Source organism: Melanerpes formicivorus, unplaced genomic scaffold (assembly GCF_026170545.1).
Source record: "Melanerpes formicivorus ecotype bairdi unplaced genomic scaffold, bMelFor1.0.p_v2 SCAF_162, whole genome shotgun sequence".
NCBI classification, from domain to species: Eukaryota; Metazoa; Chordata; class Aves; order Piciformes; family Picidae; genus Melanerpes; species Melanerpes formicivorus.
Window position 1 is genome coordinate 33693 of NW_027142514.1, and position 20273 is coordinate 53965.

At 52.6% G+C, this 20273-nt stretch overlaps 1 protein-coding gene across 1 annotated transcript in view; it reads left to right on the forward strand.

Annotated features, from left to right (window-relative positions):
- The window catches only part of CACNA1B (calcium voltage-gated channel subunit alpha1 B), a gene marked incomplete at its 5' end in the record, with an annotated part of 276768 nt that overhangs the window by 25638 nt on the left and 230857 nt on the right, over window positions 1-20273 (forward strand). Inside the window, 1 exon segment of the mRNA XM_068168969.1 lies at window positions 17037-17140. Coding sequence (XP_068025070.1) covers window positions 17037-17140 — 104 coding nt within the window.

Genomic DNA, 20273 nt, shown 5'->3' on the forward strand with positions numbered 1-20273 from the left:
ACCCTAATGTGCTTGCAAGGAGGAGTGAGCAGTGCAAATAAAAGAAGTCTCCCCTAAAGTGGATCCCAACTAGAACTTCCCCTTCACTAGATTTGCTTCAGCTTGTGATTCACCTGGTGTTTTTCACCCCCACCCTTTGTGCCTTTGAATCTCTTGATCTCTATGAAGAGGCTGCAATGGAAAGCTGGGATCCAATTGTTGTTCCATTTGCAGTCCAGCCCACCAGAGGATTTTGTTGGTGGGATGGTGGATGTGTGGAGAGGATGGGATGGTGGATGTGTGGAGAGGATGGGGTGGTGGATGTGTGGTGATGAATAGAATAGACCAAGTTGGAAGAGACCCTCAAGATCATCCTGTCCAACCTATCATCCAACACCACCTAATCAACTAACCCACGCAACCAAGCACCCTGTCAAGTCTCCTCCTGAACACCTCCAGGGATGGTGATTCCACCACCTCCCTGGGCAGCACATTCCAATGGGCAATCACTCTCTGTGTAAAACTTCCTCCTGACCTCCAGCCTGAACTTCCCCTGGCACAGCCTGAGACTGTGTCCTCTTGTTCTGGTGCTGGGTGCCTGGGAGAAGAGAGCAACTTCTGCCTGTCTACATCCTCCCTTCAGGTAGTTGTGGAGAGCAATAAGGTCACTCCTGAGTTTCCTCCTCTCCAGGCTAAGCAGCCCCAGCTCCCTCAGCCTCTCCTCACAGGGCTGTGTTCCAAGCCCCTCACCAATTTCTGTTGCCCTTCTCTGGACTCGTTCCAGCAAGTCAACCTCCTTCCTAACCTGAGGGGCCCAGAACTGGACACAGGACTTGAGGTGTGGCCTAATGATGGGAAGGTGGATGTGTGGTGATGGTGGATGCGTGGCGAGGGTGGGGAGGTGGATGCGTGGCGAGGGTGGGGTGGTGGATGTGTGGGGCCTGTAGTGGCAGAAGGGAAAGCTTTTTAATCCAGCAGCTTGAAAAGCTCATTGGGGCCATTCTGGAGCCCTTTGCCTCTAAGGACAGGATAGGATAGGATAGGATAAGATAGGATAGGATAGTGTAGGATAGGATAGAATAGAGTAAAGTAGAGTAGAATAGAATAGAATAGACCAGACCAGGTTGGAAGAGACCTTCAAGATCATCAAGTCCAACCCATCATCCAACACCACCTAATCAACTAACCCATGCAACCAAGCACCCCATCAAGTCTCCTCCTGAACACCTCCAGGGATGGTGACTCCACCAACTCCCCAGGCAGCACATTCCAATGGGCAATCACTCTCTCTGGGTAGAATTTCCTGCCAATTTCCTGCCAAACAGAGAGGGACCTGGGGGTGCTGATTGACAGCCAGATGAACATGAGACAGCAGTGTGCCCAGGGGGCCAAGAAGGCCAAGGGCATCCTGGCCTGCATCAGGAAGAGTGTGGCCAGCAGGAGCAGGGAAGTCATTGTGCTCTGTGCTCAGTACTGCTGAGGCCACACCTTGAGTCCTGTGTCCAGTTCTGGGCTCCTCAGTTTAGGAAGGGCATTGAGCTGCTGGAAGGTGTCCAGAGAAGGGCAAGAAAGCTGGGGAGGGGTCTGGAGCACAGCCCTGTGAGGAGAGGCTGAGGGAGCTGGGGTTGCTTAGCCTGGAGAAGAGGAGGCTCAGGGGAGACCTCATTGCTCTCTCCAACTCCCTGCAGGGAGGTTGTAGCCAGCTGGGGGTTGGTCTCTTCTGCCAGGCAAGCAGCACCAGAACAAGAGGACACAGTCTCAAGCTGTGCCAGGGGAGGTTTAGGCTGGAGGTGAGGAAGAAGCTCTTCCCAGCAAGAGAGATTGGCCATGGGAATGTGATGCCCTGGGAGGTGGTGGAGTCACCATCATGGGAGGTGATCAAAAAAGGCTTGGATGTGGCACTTGGTGCCATGGTTTAGCTGTCAGGAGGTGTTGGGTGGCAGGTTGGACTTGATGATCTCTGAGGTCATTTCCAACCTGGTTGATTCTGTGATTCTATGTGCAGGAAATGTCTCCCCTTGCAAAGGCTGTGGCTAGAAAGTGGGAGTGGAATAGACTTTGACCTGGGGACCCCCACCCCCTGGGAGGGGGGGACCAAGCCTCTCTGCCCACCTGGGTCAGGTTTCTTTGTCCACCTGGGGGCTAGGTTCTTTTCAGCCCTCTTCCTCCTGGGTGTAACCTGGCACAAGTGCTAAAGCAAGCAGTGCCTGGAGGGGTGTGAGGAGATGGTGCTACCATGGTCCTGTCAACTGCAGAGAGTCATTTCTGCTTTCCCAGCTTGTCAGAGCCTCTCAGAGCCAGGGGCACACAGCATCTGCCACACAGCTGCTTACAGGGGCAGTGTGAAATTTCCTGTAGCCCTCTTTGGAGGAGAGGTTACCCTTGGGACCTGCTGTTTACCACTGCTGGCCTTTCCTTGTCACTGTGCATTTGCTCTCAGAGATGCACTGTGTGCTGAGGGAGATGCCTGGGGCCCAGGGGCTGTGTTAGAGAGCCAGCAGCACATGTGGTGGGCTGGTGGTGTGCACTCCTGATGGAGCTGGGAGCTGGGCTGCTGTGCTGAAGTGCTGCATGGATGCTCTTGTGCTCCCCTTCTCCCTGCAGCTTCATAAAGAAAGGAGAATCCACTAATATTGTCCTTGGTAAATCAAAGACTGCTTTGGGCTGGAAGGGACTCTAAAGATAACCTAGTTCCTGGTTCCCTGCAGTCAGCAGAGACCCTTCCCTCTGAGCAGGTTGCTCAAATCCCTGTCCTTGGACACTTCCAGGGAGGGAGCATCAACAACCTTTCTGGTCAGCCCGGGCCAGGGTCTCAGCACTTGCAGAGGAAAACATTTCTTCCTTCTCTCCAGTCTCAATCTCCCTCTTTTAGTTTCAAACCTTCACCCCTTGTCCTGTCACAAGAGGACCTGCTGAAAAGTCTGTCCCCAGCTTTCTGATCAGGCCTTTAAGCACTAAAAGGCCACAAAAAGCTCTCCTTGGAGCCTTCCCTTCTCCAGGCTGCACAGCCCCAAGTCTCTCAGCCTGGCTGCACAGCAGAGGGGCTCCAGCCCTCTCATTCTTGTTGTGGCCTCCTCTGTCCCTCTTCCAACAGGTCCATATCTGTGTCATGCTGAAATCCTCCTGGAGTTTGGAGGGCCATGGGGCTGGCCTCTCAGGGCTGCAGTGGTTCTCCATGGCAGGCTTCCTCATCTGGGAGGTTTTGCAGCAATTCAGAGACATTGCCTAGAAAACATGGAGCAAGTGTAAGGCTTTGAAATGTTTAGATGCCAAGAGGGGTGTGATGCATGTCTCTGCCTGTGCCTGGATCTCCACCTGTCTGGAAGCACAGACTGTCTGCCCCTGTCTCCACATGGACCTTCTCACAAAGGATCATAGAATCAACAAGGTTGGAAGAGACCTCAAAGATCATCAAGTCCAACCTATCACCCAACACCTCCTGACAACTAAACCATGGCTCCAAGTGCCACATCCAATCCCCTCTTGAACACCTCCAGTGATGATGACTCCACCACCTCACTGGGCAGCACATTCCCATGGCCAATCTCTTTTTCTGTGAAGAACTTCTTCCTAACATCCAACCTGAACCTCCCCTGGCACAGCTTGAGACTCTGTCCTCTTGTTCTGGTGCTGGGTGCCTGGGAGAAGAGACCAACCCCCACCTGGCTCCAACCTCCCTTCAGGGAGTTGGAGAGAGCAAGAAGGTCTCCCCTGAGCCTCCTCTTCTCCAGGCTAAGCAACCCCAGCTCCCTCAGCCTCTCCTCCCAGGGCTGTGCTCCAGACCCCACCCCAGCTTTCTTGCCCTTCTCTGGACACCTTCCAGCATCTCAACATCTTTCCTAACCTGAGGAGCCCAGAACTGGACACAGGACTCAAGGTGTGGCCTCAGCAGTGCTGAGCACAGGAGCAGGATGACTGCTCTAGCCCCTTCACCAGCCTGGCTGCTTTAGAGTGCAGAGTGCTGAGGGCATGCTCATGGGCAATGCAGCTGAGTGAGGGAGTCCACAGGAGCTGGGCAAGGGATGAATTTTTTATCAGGAAATCCTGTTAGTGTGTTTGGGTATTGATTTACTGGGGCTGTGAGCCTTTGGATCAGAGCACAAAACAGCAGTGGTTTTGCCTTTTCAGCCTCCTCAGCTCTGAGAGGCTGGAGAAGGGGAGAAACAAAAGAGAGGATTTGCTGCTGTTTAAACCTGGCTGAATTAATGTTATTAATGCACCCAGGGGCTGTAGTTAAACTGTGGTCATACCCAGCTGGCAAGGCTGCAGCAAAAATGCTGCTGGCTTCTAGGCTTTTACCCAGAGTATTTGGGTGGAATTTATGCATTTCAGAGAAACACAGAATGTTAGGGGTTGGAAGAGACCTCTAGAGAGCATCCAGGCCAACCTCACTGCCAAAGCAGGGCCACCGGGGCCAGGCCACACAAGAACACATTCAGATGGCTTTTGAAAGTCTCCAGAGAAGGAGACTCCACACCTCTGTGGGAAGACTTCTCCAGGGCTCTGTCACCCTCACAGCAAAGAAGTTTATCCTCATGTTGAGAGGAAATCTTCCTGGGTGCCAGCTTGTACCTGTTGCCCTTTGTGCCATTACTGGGCACCAATGGAAGAGTCTGGCACCTTCATCTGAGTCACCCTCTCACCTGCACTGAGCAACCTGGTCCCAGATGGAGAGATGCTCAAGGCAGGTGCAATAGAAGGGAAGGGAATAGAGTAGAGTAGAATAGAGTAGAGTAGAATAGAGTAGAGTAGAATAGACCATACCAGGTTGGAAAAGACCTTTGAGACCACCTGGGAAGGTGGTGGAGTCACCACCCCTGGAGGTGTTTAGGAAGAGACTTGATGGGATGCTTAGTGCCATGGTGGTTTAGTTGATTAGATGGTGTTGGATGATAGATTGGACTTGATGATCTTGAAGGTCTCTTCCAACCTGGTCTGGTCCATTCCATTCTATTCTATCCAACCTATCACCCAGCACCATCTAATCAAGTAAACCATGGCACCAAGTGCCTCATCCAGGGTCTTCCTAAACACCTCCAGGGATGGGGACTCCACCACCTCCCCGGGCAGCACATTCCCATGGCCAATCTCTCTCTCTATGAAGAATTTCTTCCTAACCTCCAGCCTAAACCTCCCCTGGTACAGCTTGAGACTGTGTCCTCTTGTTCTGCTGCTGCTTGCCTGGGAGAAGAGACCAACCCCCAGCTGGCTACAACCTCCCTTCAGGGAGTTGGAGAGAGCAAGAAGGTCTCCCCTGAGCCTCCTCTTCTCCAGGCTAAGCAACCCCAGCTCCCTCAGCCTCTCCTCACAGGGCTGTGCTCCAGACCCCTCCCCAGCTTTGTTGGTGTTTGAGGTGAGACTTGACAGGCTCTGAGCAACCTATCACAGTATCACTTAGGTTGGAAAGGACCTCGAGGATCATTGAGTCCCACCTATCAACACAGACCCCATGACTAGACCATGGCACCAAGTGCCACGTCCAATCTCCCCTTGAACGCCTCCGGGGTCAATGACTCAACCACCTCCCTGGGCAACCCGTTCCAATGCCGAATGACTCGCTCGGTGAAGAACTTCCTCCTCACCTCGAGTCTGAACCTCCCCTGGCGCAGCTTGAGACTGTGTCCCCTTGTTCTGGTGCTGGTTGCCTGGGAGAAGACGCCAACCCCTTCCTGGCTACAACCACCCTTCAGGTAGTTGCAGAGGGCAATGAGGTCTCCCCTGAGCCTCCTCTTCTCCAGGCTAAACAACCCCAGCTCCCTCAGCCTCTCCTCACAGGGCTGTGTTCAAGGCCTCTCCCCAGCCTTGTTGCCCTTCTCTGGACACGCTCAAGTGTTTCGATGTCCTTCTTAAACTGAGGGGCCCAGAACTGGGCACAGTACTCAAGGTGCGGCCTAACCAAAGCAGAATACAGGGCACTATGACCTCCCTGCTCCTGCTGGCCACACTGTTCCTAATGCAGGCCAGGATGCCATTGGCCCTCCTGGCCACCTGGGCACACTGCTGGCTCATATTCAGGTGGCTGTCGATCAGCACCCCCAGGTCCCTCTCTGTTTGGGAGCTCTTCAGACACTCCGACCCCTGAGCTACTTGAGGATGCCTCTTCTTACTGCAGAGGGGATTGGACTAGATGACCTTTGGAGGTCCCTTCCCACCCAGACCATTCTATGTTTCTATGTTTGAGCCCCGATCTGACCCTGGCTGGCTGTCCATGGGAGTGTGGTTTGAGCTGGCCACTAACCTCATTAAGCAGCCTGTGTCAGCTCTCCCCTTCACAGAGATGAGCAGCCCAGGCAGGTGCTCTGTCATCTCCCTCCCGTGGGTGGAACAGCCCCCAGCAGCAATGGGAAGTCACCTCTCTGCCAAGTGCATTGTGCTCAGAAGGGTCAATGGGCAGCGTTCCCCACTCCCTGCTGTCCTCTCCCTGCAGGGCTGGACACCAGCTGCTCTCTGCTAATGGCCTGGAACCCCTGAAAGTCAGGAATCAAAGTTATTGGGCTGACTTTGTGCCAGGATTGTAGTTAAACTGGGACCAGGGGAGGGGGAAAAAGATAAAAGGTTTGTTTGAAGATTCTGCTGTTTGATGGAAGCCAGCACCTGAGAGATGGTGCCATGGTTTAGTCATGAGCTCTGTGGTGTCAGGTTGGACTTGATGATCTTTGAGGTCTCTTCCATCCTTGGTGATTCTGTGATACTATTAAACCATGGCTCCAAGTGCCACATCCAATCCCCTCTTGAACACCTCCAGGGATGGGGACTCCACCACCTCCCTGGGCAGCACATTCCAGTGGCCAACAACTCTCTCTGGGAAGAACTTTCTCCTCACCTCCAGCCTTAACTTCCCCTGGTGCAGTTTGAGACTGTGTCCTCTTGTTCTGGTGCTGCTTGCCTGGGAGAAGAGACCAACCCCCAGCTGGCTACAACCTCCCTGCAGGTAGTTGTGGACAGCAATAAGGTCTCTTCCTTGGAGAGAAGTGGTGTTGGAGTCACCATCCTTGGGGGTGTTCAAGAAACCTGTGGCCATGGCAGCTGGGGACATGCTTTAGTGGCCATGGTAGTGTTGGGTTGAGGGTTGGTCTGGATGATCTCTGAGGACACTTCCAATCCAACCTTTATTAGAATAAACTCTTTATTAGAATAAACCAAACCAGGTTGGAAGAGACCTTCAAGATCATCGTGTCCAACCCATCAACCAATCCAACCCACCCAAACAGCTAACCCATGGCACCAAGCACCCCGTCAAGTCTCCTTCTGAACACCTTCAATGACGGCGACTCCACCACCTCCCCAGGCAGCCCATTCCAATGGGCAATCACTCTTTCTGTATAGAACTTCTTCCTAACATCCAACCTGAACCTCCCCTGGCGCAGCCTGAGACTGTGTCCTCTTGTTCTGGTACTGGGTGCCTGGGAGAAGAGACCATCATCAGCCTGTCTACAACCTCCCTTCAGGTAGTTGTAGAGAGTGATAAGGTCACCCCTAAGTCTCCTCTTCTCCAGGCTAAGCAGCCCCAGCTCCCTCAGCCTCTCCTCATAGGGCTTGTGTTCCAAACCCCTCACCAACCTATTCCATGTTTCTTTGTGTTTGCCCTCAGACATTCTCATGCCAGGTCTTTTTCACTCTGATGAGCTTGGCAGGAGTTATTTAGTGCCTGGAGAGGAGATGCTGCCTCAGTAGGGCTCCATGTGCTTATTGTTCATGCTTTTAGCATTGCTGGTTTCGTTCTTTGCCATGCCTGTGTTCACCTGATCCTAAGGACAGGAACAGATAGAGATGAATCACCCAGAAATAGCTAATTAACAGGAGTGGGGAGGAGTGAATTGAGCAAAATCAGAGGAGGGGTGACTGGAGTTCATCTCTTGAAGACAGCTGAGAGGTTCTCTCAATGCAAAAGCACTTATCTAAGAGCAGAGTAGACTTTAATTGCCCCAAATAAGTCAGGCTCTGCCATTGATTAGATTACAGTGAGTAAACTCAAGGTGTACTCTACAATTTGATTAAAACCATGGCAAGGAGCTAATGGTCTGTGGGGTTTCAGCTCTGGCTGGGTCTGTCCAATTAGGTCCCTTCTTTATTGAACCCCACTCTGGAAGCACTTCCAAAGGGTGAGGTGTTAGCCCTTTAATTGCTTGCTTTTCACATTGATGGATGATGTGCTGAGCAGAGTTTCTCCCTTGGAGATCTCAGGGCCATTGCTTCAGGGTTGTTTGCCCTGTCAAAAAAGTGGCTGAAAGAAGAAACTTCTGTCAGAGGCAGGAGGGCTCCTGGTGGAGAGGCAGGATGGCTCCTGGTGGAGAGGCAGAAGGGCTCCTGGTGGAGAGGCAGGATGGCTTCTGGTTGAGAGGCAGGAGGGCTCCTGGTGGAGAGGCAGGATGGCTCCTGGTGGAGAGGCAGAAGGGCTCCTGGTGGAGAGGTAGAAGGGCTCCTGGTGGAGAGGCAGGAGGGCTCCTGGTGGAGAGGCAGGAGGGCTCCTGGTGGAGAGGCAGGAGGGCTCCTGGTGGAGAGGCAGGAGGGCTCCTGGTGGAGAGGCAGGATGGCTCCTGGTGGAGAGGCAGGAGGGCTCCTGGTGGAGAGGCAGGAGGGCTCCTGGTGGAGAGGCAGAAGGGCTCCTATTGGAGAGGCAGAAGGGCTCCTGGTGGAGAGGTAGAAGGGCTCCTGGTGGAGAGGCAGGATGGCTCCTGGTGGAGAGGCAGGAGGGCTCCTGGTGGAGAGGCAGGATGGCTCCTGGCGGAGAGGCAGAAGGGCTCCTGGCGGAGAGGCAGGATGGCTCCTGGCGGAGAGGCAGGAGGGCTCCTGGCGGAGAGGCAGGGAGAGCTGTTTTGGTGCTCTGCTGGGACAGAAATGGAGTAATGAGTGTGCAGATACAGGTTCAGGTTGTGCTGCAGAATCAGAGAATGGTCTGGGTTGGAAGGGGCCTTAAAGATCATCCAGTTCCAACTCCTTGCCATGAGCAAGGACACCTCCCACCAGCTCAGGTTGCTCCAGGCCACATCCAACCTGGCCTTGAACACCTCCAGGCAGGAGGCATCCACAGCCTCCCTGGACAACCTGTGCCAGAGTCTCCCCAGCCTCACTCTAAAGAATTTCTTCCACATCTCCAGTCTCAATCTTCCCTCTTCCAGCTCAAGGTCATTGTCCCTCATCCTGGCACTCCCAGCCCTTGTCAAAAGTCTCTCCCCATCACTCCTGTAACCCCTTCTAAGGTCTCCCTGTGGCCTTCTCTTCTCCTGGCTGAACAACCTCAACTCTTCCAGGCCATCTTCATAGCAGAGGTGCTCCTGCCCTCTGATTATCTCTGTGGCTCTTCTCTGGATCCTCTTCCCTGTCTGGCTAGACCTGTGGTTAGGAGCTAGTAGCAGTGGCAGCCAGGATATCACACCATGTTGTAGCTGGAACATAAAAATTGATTTGACTTCTTGGTTCATACTGCTGAAGGAGCAAGCCTGGAGCTGGGTCCCAGCCCAAACCCCAGTGGCTGTGTGGGGCATAGGGCTGGTGGGTTTTTAAGGCCGAGTTGGATGAAGCTTTGAGCAACCTGATCCTAGTGTGAGGTGTTCCTGGCCACGGCAGAGGGGTTGGAACTGGCTGATCCTTGAGGTCCCTTCCAGCCCTAACAATTCTATGATTCTTCTGCTCGGTGCAGCCAGAGGTTCTGCAGGACTCTGGGGTCTTTCCCTGGAGGAGAGGAGTTTGGGCTTCCTGGCAGAGACCTGGTTTGGTTTACAACAGAATCATTGCACTGGTTTGGTTGGAAGAGACCTCTAAGATAGAATAGAATAGAATAGAATCAATAGACCAGACCAGGTTGGAAGAGACCTTCAAGATCATCGAGTCCAACCTATCATCCAACACCACCTAATCAACTAACCCATGGCACCAAGCACCCTGTCAAGTCTCCTCCTGAACACCTCCAGTGATGGTGACTCCACCACCTCCCTGGGCAGCACATCCCAATGGGCAATCACTCTCTCTGTGTAAAACTTCCTCCTGACCTCCAGCCTGAACCTCCCCTGGTGCAACCTGAGGCTGTGTCCTCTTGTTCTGGTGGTGGCTGCCTGGGAGAAGAGACCAACCCCCACCTGGCTACAACCTCCCTTCAGGTAGTTGTAGACAGCAATGAGGTCTCCCCTGAGCCTCCTCTTCTCCAGGCTAAGCGACCCCAGCTCCCTCAGCCTCTCCTCACAGGGCTGTGTTCCAAGCCCCTCACCAACTTTGTTGCCCTTCTCTGGACACACTCCAGCAAGTCAAGATCATCAACCTAGGACCACCATGGCCATTGAACCATGTCCTGAAGGGCCATGTCCATGTGTTTCTTGAACACCTCCAGGGATGCATCTCAGCATGATGCCATAAGAACTGTGACTGGCTTCCAGCATGCTTGGGAGCCCTGGGAAAGATGCTACAGGTCCACGAGGGCTCTGCTTTCCTGGGAGAGATTTGCTGCCAACCCTTCACACCTTGACTCCTGTGTCCAGTTCTGGGCCCCTCAATTTAGGAAAGATGTTGAGCTGCTGGAAGGTGTCCAGAGAAGGGCAAGAAAGCTGGGGAGGGGTCTGGAGCACAGCCCTGTGAGGAGAGGCTGAGGGAGCTGGGGTTGCTTAGCCTGGAGAGGTTGGTCTCTTCTCCCAGGCAAGCAGCACCAGAACAGTCTCAAGCTGTGCCAGGGGAGGTTTAGGTTAGATATTAGGAAGAAAGTCTTTATGGCTATTGGGATGTGCTGCCCAGGGAGGTGGATGAGTCACCATCATGGGAAGTGTTTAGGAAGAGCCTGGCTGAGGCACTTGGTGCCATGGTTGAGTTGATCACATGGTGTTGGGTGAGAGGTTGGACTTGATGATCTCAAAGGTCTTTTCCAGCCTGGTTAATTCTATTCTGTTCTATTCTATTCTATTCTGTTCTGTTCTGTTCTGTTCTGTTCTACTCTACTCTGTTCTACTCTACTCTGTTCTACTCTACTCTGTTCTACTCTACCTGATCTTTTGCCTCTCTCGTTTGTTTGTCTTGCATCCCTGTGCACAAGGCAGAGCAAACAGATCCCTGTCCTGAGCATCAGGCAGTCAAGCAAAGGCTTGGAGGGAGGTGGTTAATTAGTTGTATTTCAGCACATTTCATTGCCCAGGGCTCTGATGGTGGCATGGGATTGTGGCACTGTTGCCAAGTTTGGGCTTCAGATGAATACATAAATGATAAATGCTCCTTTGGCAGCACTGCAGCTGCTGCACTCTCTTTGCATGTTTATGTGGTTTCCCTTTTCCCATCTGTTCCCTCCCTCCAGCCCTTCCCTGTGGCCTGGCTCTCCGGCCCCCTTGGTTGAGTCCCCAGTTGGCTCCAGCTGGAGGCATGAGGGCTGCCACACTGGCCACCAAAATGAGAGCTGAAGAGCAGCCTCTCTGTCTGGAGCTGTGGGCTTTGCTCTGGTAGCTCAGGAGAGCAGGCTGAGCCTTTTCCACTGCACTGGGGAGGAAGCACAGAATGGTAGAGGTTGAAAGGAACCTCTGGAGATCCACAAGTCCAACCCTACTGCCAGAGGAAGGTCAGCTAGGGCAGGTCACACCTTGGCCACCAAAATGAGAGCTGAAGAGCAGCCTCTCAGTCTGGAGCTGTGGGCTTTGCTCTGGTAGCTCAGGAGAGCAGGCTGGGCCTTTTCCACTGCACTGGGGGGGAAGCACAGAATGGTAGAGGTTGGAAGGAACCTCCAGAGATCATTGAATCCAACCCACTTGCCAAAGCAGGGTCACCTAGGCCAGATCACACAGGAACACATCCAGGTGGGTCTTGAAAGTGTCCAGAGAAGGAGACTCCACAGTGTCCCTGGGCAGCCTGCTCCAGGGCTCCAGCAGCCTCACAGTAAAGAAGTTTCTCCTCATGTTGAGGTGGAGCTTCCTGGGTTCCAGTTTGTGCCTGTTATTGACCAAGGCAAGAAAACTCCCTAAGCCAAATGAGGTGTCAGGAAGCAGCATTTCTTGGTTCCTAGGTTCCAGTTTGTATCTATTAGGCTGGAGGTGAGGAGAAAGTTCTTCACTGGGAGAGTCATTCGTCATTGGGATGTGCTGCCCAGGGAGGTGGTGGAGTCCCCATCCCTGGAGGTATCATAGTATCATTCAGGGTTGGAAGGGAACACAAGGATCATCTAGTTCCAACCCCCCTGCCATGGGCAGGGACACCCCACACTAGATCAGCCTGGCCAGAGCCTCAGCCAGCCTGGCCTTAAACACCTCCAGGGACAGGGCCTCAACCACCTCCCTGGACAACCCATTCCAGGGCTTCACCACTCTCATGGGGAAGAACTTCCTCCTCCCCTCCAGCCTCAATCTCCCCACCTCCAGCTTCATTCCATTCCCCCTAGTCCTATCACTGCCTGAGATCCTGAGCAGTCCCTCCCCAGCCTTCCTGGAGCCCCCTTCAGATCCTGGAAGGCCACAATGAGGTCACCTGGGATCCTTCTGTTCTCCAGACTGAACAGCCCCAACTCCTTCAGTCTCTCCTCACAGGAGAGGTGCTCCAGCCCTCTGCTCATCCTCCTGGCCCTTCTCTGGACACCTTCCAGCATCTCCAGATCCCTCTTGTCATAGGGGCTCCAGAACTGGAGGCAGTACTCCAGGTGGGGTCTCCCCAGAGCTGAGCAGAGGGGGAGGATCACCTCCCTTGCCCTGCTGGCCACACTTCTGCTGCAGCCCAGGAGCTGATTGGCTTTCTGGGCTGCAAGTGCACACTGAGAGCTCCTGGTGAGCTTCTCCTCCCCCAGCACCCCCAAGTCTCTCTCCTCAGGGCTGCTTTCCAGCCAGTCCCTGCCCAGCCTGGCTTTGTGCCTGGGATTGCCTTGTGTTCAAGAGGAGATTGGAAGTGGCACTTGTCATGAGGTCTGTGGTAACAGGTTGGACTTGATGATCTCTGAGGTCTCTTCCAACCTTGGTGATACTGTGATATTATCCCTTGTCCTATCACAGGACACCCTGGCCCCTTCTCCTTGACAGCCACCCTTCAGGTATTTGTAAGCATTGACAACATCCCCTCTCAGCCTTCTCCAGGCTGAACAGCCCCAGGGCTCTCGGCCTCAAGAGAAGAACTGAGGATGAGTGTCCTTGTTTCTGCCAAACTCATCCATAGAGGTGTGGGATGCAGGAGAACAGGGAGAGGAACCAGCTAAAACCAGAGAGAGGAATGGAGAGACAAAGTGGTGAGCACAGCAGTGGTGCTGCTGGGGTGGGGTGACAACAAAGCCATTAAATCCCCAGCATGAGAGACTGAGCTGCACAGAGTTTTCCCTATTCTTCCTTCTCTACAGACATTCAAGACCCATCTGGATGTGTTCCTGTGTGACCTGCCCTGGGTGACCCTGCTTTAGCTGGGGGGTTGGACTGGATCCTATCCAGAGGTCCCTTCCAACCTCTATCTACCATTCTGTGGTTCTGCTCTCATCCCAGCCTGGCTTTTAGTTCAGATCCATCTGCATGCCACGTGTTGGTTTTGCCTCAAGCAGGGGTGGTTGGTGGTAGGGTTAGTTAGTTCCTCTCCACTGAGTCACTGATCAACTGACATGGATATTTCTGAAGGTGTTTGCTATTTGCAGAAGTGCTTGTCATGTGTTAGCTCAGGAGCAAATGTCCCTTGGAGGAAGGATTGAAGCAGATCTGAACCACAGAGTGATGGCTCCAAAGATATTTAGTTGTATCAGTGCTAGGGATGCAATTAGAGATGGGGGTAGGAGCCCCATCCCTGGAACCACTCTAGATCAGGTTGGAAGCTGCTCTGGGTGCAGATGTCCCTCTTGACTGAAGGGTGATTTGCCTTACCTTACACTGAGGGTGGAGAGACATTGTCCTGGAGAAGAAGAGGCTCAGGAAGACCTGATAACTCCCTACAGCTGCCTGAAGGGAGGTTGAGTTGCTGGAAGGTGTCCAGAGAAGGGCAATGAGGCTGGGGAGGGGTCTGGAGCACAGCCCTGTGAGGAGAGGCTGAGGGAGCTGGGGTTGCTTAGCCTGGAGAAGAGGAGGCTCAGGGGAGACCTTCTTGCTCTCTCCAACTCCCTGAAGGGAGGTTGTAGCCAGGTGGGGGTTGGTCTCTTCTCCCAGGCAAGCAGCAGCAGAACAAGAGGACACAGTCTCAAGCTGTGCCAGGGGAGGTTTAGGCTGGAGGTTAGGAAGAAGTTCTGCACAGAGAGAGAGAAACTGGCCGTAGGAATGTGCTGCCCAGGGAGGTGGTAGAGATGGTGACCATCCCTAGAGGTGTTTAGGAGCAGGAGACTGGATGAGGTGCTTGGTGCCATGGTTTAGTTGATTAGATGGTGTTGGGTGATGGGTTGGACTGGATGATCTTGAAGGTCTCTTCCAACCTGGTTTGGTCTATTCTATTCTGTTCTGTCCTGTCCTGTCCTGTCCTAATTCTGTGATCAAACACATGTGTGGTGAAACTGAGCACATTGTAAAGACCTCCTTGTGTGACCTCTTCTGCAAGCAGAACTGAACTTGCAAATAGGGTTGGGAGTGGTGGCCAACAAGCACCACAGGTAGTTGGTAGAAGACAGCAATAGCAGACAGGGTGAATGCATTTGTGGCCCCTCGGTGCCTGGTGGCACTTCCCTGTGGTCTCCACCAGCCCTGGTGGCTGGACAAGGAGGTGAGCTCTGTATTCATGGGAGGAAGAGGAGGAGGAGGAGAGTGTCTTTAGGTCTTTTCCCCATTCTTTCCCCTTTCCACTCAACCCCAGGCTCTCAGATTGCTGTGTTCTTCACTCACAAGAGCAGAGCTTTCTCCTTCCTCAGCCACTTGGCATTTCACTTCTCAGCAGTTCTTAAAGAGCTCCCTTGTGGCTGATGAATGCAGAAACTTGAGCACAGCCTAAACCACTCTCCCCTCCCTTTAATCCAGCCTGCTGCTTACTCAGGGAGCCTCAAATGGGTTTGGATGACAGAAGCCCAAAGTGCTGAGCAAGCAGATGAGGAACTGCAGGCACTCTGAAGATGCCTCCTTGTCTTGCAGACTTCTTGTCTTCTCCTGCTGGGCGTAGATGCACAGATTCTGGGCAGGGTGCCACACTCTGCCTTAGCTGCAGCACAGTCTCAGGGAGATTCTGGCTGCTTCCTGGTGGGGAGTGTCTGTTTGGACACTGTTTGGGAGTGTCTGGAGAAGAGGAGGCTGAAGGGAGACCTCTTTGCTTGCCTCAACTCCCTGAAATGAGGCTGGAATGAGGTGAGGGTCAATCTCTTTTCCCAGGTAACTAGACACAGGATGAGAAGAAATGCTCTGAGATTATGCCAGGGAAGGGTTAGGTTGGAGATCAGGAAAAGTTTCTTTGCTGCAAGAGTGGTGAGGGATTGGCACAGGCTGCCCAGGGAGGTGGTGGAGTCCCCATCCTTGGAGGTGTTCAAGAAACCTGTGGCCATGGCACTTCATGGTGTGCATGATGGGGCAATCAGCTTGCTTCATCAGCTCTTCTGCTGGCATTCCATCTGGTGGACATAACAGAACCCACCAGAGCTGGACAGCCCTAGGGAAACCCTTGAGCACAGCCCTATGAGGAGAGGCTGAGGGAGCTGGGATTGTTTAGCCTGGAGAAGAGGAGGCTCAGGGGTGACCTCATTGCCCTCTACAACTACCTGAAAGGTGGTTGTAGCCAGGTGGGGGTTGGGCTCTTCTCCCAGGCAAGCAGCAGCAGAACAAGGGGACACAGTCTCAAGCTGCGCCAGGGGAGGCTCAGACTCGAGGTGAGGAGGAAGTTCTTCACAGAGCGAGTCATTCGGCATTGGAACGGGCTGCCCAGGGAGGTGGTTGAGTCATCGACCCTGGAGGCGTTCAAGGGGAGATTGGACGTGGCACTTGGTGCCATGGTCTAGTCATGGGGTCTGTGGTGATAGGTTGGACTCGATGATCCTCGAGGTCCTTTCCAACCTAAGTTATACTGTGAGACTGTGATACTGTGATAACTCCCTGCAGGGAGGTTGTAGCCAGGTGGGGGTTGGTCTCTTCTCCCAGGCACCCAGCACCAGAACAAGAGGACACAGTCTCAAGCTGTGCCAGGGGAAGTTTAGGCTGGAGGTGAGGAGAAAGTTCTGCACAGAGAGTTGTTAGCCATTGGAATGTGCTGCCCAAGGAGGTGGTGGAGTTCCCATCCCTGGAGGTGTTCCAGAGGGGATTGGATGTGGCACTTGGTGCCATGGTTTAGTGATGAGGTCTGTGGTGACAGGTTGGACTTGATGATCTTTGAGGTCTCTTCCAACCTTGGTGATTCTGTGATACTGTGATTCTGTGAGGAGGTCTGCGCTCAGCCTCTTCTTCTTCAGACTAGAGATTTGTATCACCCAGCTCAGCTGGATGGGCTAAGAAGCAAAAGATGCAAAATGATGTACCACAGCCCAAGAGTTTACAAACCATTCAGATGAGTTGTGCAGACACTGCGGATGTTCCAGCTAGGCTTCACATTTGGAATGTGAATCTCTCTTCCCATCAAGAGAGATTGGCCATTGGAATGTGCTGCCCAGGGAGGTGGTGGAGTCCCCATCCCTGGAGGTGTTCAAGAGGGGATTGGATGTGGCACTTGGAGCCATGGTTTAGTTGTCAGGAGGTGTTGGGTGCTAGGTTGGACTTGATGATCTCTGAGGTCATTTCCAACCTTATTGACTCTATGATTCTATGAAATCTGAGGACAATATAAGGCCTGGGTCTCAAGAGGGAGGGGACAGGGACAGGCTCTGCTCAGTTGCACCCTGGAATAGGACAAGGGGCAATGGATGGAAACTCCAGCACAGGAGGTTCCACCTCAACATGAAGAGGAACTTCTTCACTGTGAGGGTCACAGAGCCCTGGAGCAGGCTGCCCAGAGAGGTTGTGAAGTCTCCTTCTCTGGGGACTTCCCAACTCCATCTGGATGTGTTCCTGTGTGCCCTGTGCTGGATTCTGTGGTCCTGCTCTGGCAGGGGGGTTGGACTCAATGATCTCTGGAGGTCCCTTCCAACCCCTATGATCCTGTGATCTCCCCTGCCCTCTGCCCTGCAGTTTCTGTTGGCATTTTGTTTCTGAGGTGAACTAATATCTGGTTCTCTTTTCCTTTTTCTTTTCTTCCAGACAAATGATGCTGCAGGAAATACCTGGAACTGGCTTTACTTTATCCCTCTCATCATCATTGGCTCTTTCTTCATGCTCAACTTGGTGCTGGGCGTCTTATCAGGGTAAGGCACTAATCAATTGTTCTCCACCTGGATGTGCCAAGGGAAGTGGTGTAGCTTTGAGCACTGGGGGAGGACACAGTGGGAAGAGAGGAGATGAGATGGTACATCTCCCTCTACACTGTCCCCTTCATGCATGTCCAGCAACAGGACAAGGGGCAATGGGCACACACTGGAACCCAGGAGGTTCTGTCTGAGCAAGAGGAGAAAGTTCTTTGGTGTGAGGTTGCTGGAGGCCTGCAGCAGCCTGCCCAGAGAGGTTGTGCAGTCTCCTTCTCTGGAGAGATTCCAACCCCTCTGGGACATTGTGAGTCCTGTGTCCACTTCTGGGCCCCTCAATTTAAGAAGGACATTGAGACAGCTGAGTGTGTCCAGAGAAGGGCAAGAAAGCTGGGGAGGGGTCTGGAGCACAGCCCTGTGAGGAGAGGCTGAGGGAGCTGGGGTTGCTTAGCCTGGAGAAGAGGAGGCTCAGGGGAGACCTTCTTGCTCTCTGCAACTCCCTGAAGGGAGGTTGTAGCCAGGTGGGGGTTGGTCTCTTCTCCCAGGCAAGCAGCAGCAGAACAAGAGGACACAGTCTCAAGCTGCACCAGGGGAGGTTTAGGCTGGAGGTGAGGAGAAAGTTCTTCCCAGCAAGAGAGATTGGCCATTGGAATGTGCTGCCCAGGGAGGTGGTGGAGTCCCCATCCCTGGAGGTGTCAAGAAAATAGACTGGAATAGAATTAACCAGGTTGGAAAAGACCTTTGAGATCATCAAGTCCAACCTAGCACCCAGCACCATCTGATCAACTCAACCATGGCACCAGTGCTTCATCCAGTCTCCTCCTAAACACCTCCAGTGATGGGGACTCCACCACCTCCCTGGGCAGCACATCCCAATGGCCAATCTCTCTTGCTGGGAAGTACTTCTTCCTACCATCCAGCCTGAACCTCCCCTGGCACAGCTTGAGACTGTGTCCTCTTGTTCTGGTGCTGCTTGCCTGGGAGAAGAGCCCAACCCCCACCTGGCTACAAAAAAAAAAGGGACTGGATGTGGCACTTGGAGCCATGGCTTAGTTGTCAGGAGGTGCTGGGTGACAGGTTGGACTTGCTGAGCTCTGAGGTCTTTTCTAACCTTCTTGATCCTATGATTCCCAACACTCATCCTGCTGCTGTTCCCCTCCCTGCCCTCAGCCTCCTCCCAGCTCTGTGGGTTGGTGCTGGGCTTCTGGAGTTCCCTCCTGCCTGGCTGTTGTGTTGGGTATTCATTTTGGCTGGTGATGAGCTGGCTGGTGCTCCACAATCGGCCTGTGAGTGTTTTGCTGCTTTGGATTGCACCATGCAAAGAGGATAAACGTTACCAGGGGATGCTGTGAGGAAGATGATTGAACTTCTTTCAAGGCTAAGTGCCTTTTGGCATGCTGTCAGGGAGTGGTGAGGGTGGTGAGCCAGCAGGAGAGCTGGCCAGAGAGGGCAGCCTGCTGGCAGTGATGCATTTGAATACTGAGAGGCTGTGGCACTCAAGTGTGAAAAATGCTGCCTGCCATGGCCTCATGGTGAAGCCTGAGCTCTTTCCAGACCAGCCAGGAAAGAGTTTACTCATCTGGCTGCAACAACCAAGCCAGGTGAGGCACTGCCTTGGCTGTTCTGCATCTTCTCTGCTGAAGTGTAAGCAGGACTTTGGATCTCAGGAGGTTTGATCATAGAATTGTCAGGGCTGGAAGGGACCTCAAGGATCATCTACAGCTCTCTGCAAGGAGGTTGGAGCCTGTTGGGTGTTGGTCTGTTCTCACAAGTAGCAAGTAACGGGAAAAGAGGAAAGGAACTCTGGTATGGGATGGAATGGAATGGAATAGATTGGGATGGAATAGAATAGATTGGAATAGATTGGAATGGAATGGAATGGAATAGAATGGAGTAGGTTGGAATGGAATAGAATGGAATAGATTGGAATTGGATGGAATGGAATAGAATGGAATGGAATAGGTTGGAATGGAATGGAATAGATTGGAATGGAATAGAATGGAATAGGTTGGAATGGAATAGGTTGGAATGGAATAGAATGGAATAGATTGGAATGGAATAGAATGGAATAGATTGGAATGGAATAGAATAGAATGGAATAGATTGGAATTGGATGGAATGGAACAGAATGGAATGGAATAAGTTGGAATGGAATAGATTGGAATGGAATAGAATGGAATAGGTTGGAATGGAATAGAATGGAATAGATTGGAATGGGATGGAATGGAATGGGATGGAATGGAATAGGATGGAATGGAATAGAATGGAATGGAATAGAATGGAATAGGTTGGAATGGAATAGGTTGGAATGGAATAGGTTGGAATGGAATAGGTTGGAATGGAATAGAATGGAATAGATTGGAATGGAATAGGTTGGAATGGAATAGAATGGAATGGAATAGAATGGAATAGAATGGAATAGGTTGGAATGGAATAGGTTGGAATGGAATAGGTTGGAATGGAATAGGTTGGAATGGAATAGGTTGGAATGGAATGGAATGGAATAGAATGGAATAGATGGGAATGGAATGGAATGGAATAGAATGGAATAGACTAGAGTAGACTAGACTAGACTAGAATAGAATAGAATTAACCAAGTTGGAAGAGACCTTCAAGATCATTTTGTCCAACCCATCATCCAACACCAACCTGAGGAACAATTTCTTCCCCCAAAGTGTTGGCAAGCCCTGGATGAGGCTGCCCAGGGCAGTGCTGAGAGGCATTGAAGAGATATGCTTAGGGCCATGGTTTAGCACCAGACTTGGTAGCACTGGGCTAATAGCTGGACTCAGTCTTAAAGTTTTAGGTTGGAAGAGATCTTAAAGGTCTCTTGCCACCCAAACAATTCTGTGATTCTTTATCTGATGTTGGAAATCAGTTTCCCTGTTAAGAATCACAGAATTGTCAGGGCTGGAAGGGACCTCAAGGCTCAGCCACTTCCAACCCCCCTGCCATGGGCAGGGACACCTCACACTACAGCAGGTTGCTCACAGCCACATCCAGCCTGGCTGCAAACACCTCCAGGCAGGAGGCTGCCACCACCTCCCTGGGCAACCTGTGCCAGGCTCTCACCACCTTCATGGGGAAGAACTTATTCCTCACATCCAATCTCAATCTCCCCACTTCTAGTTTTGCT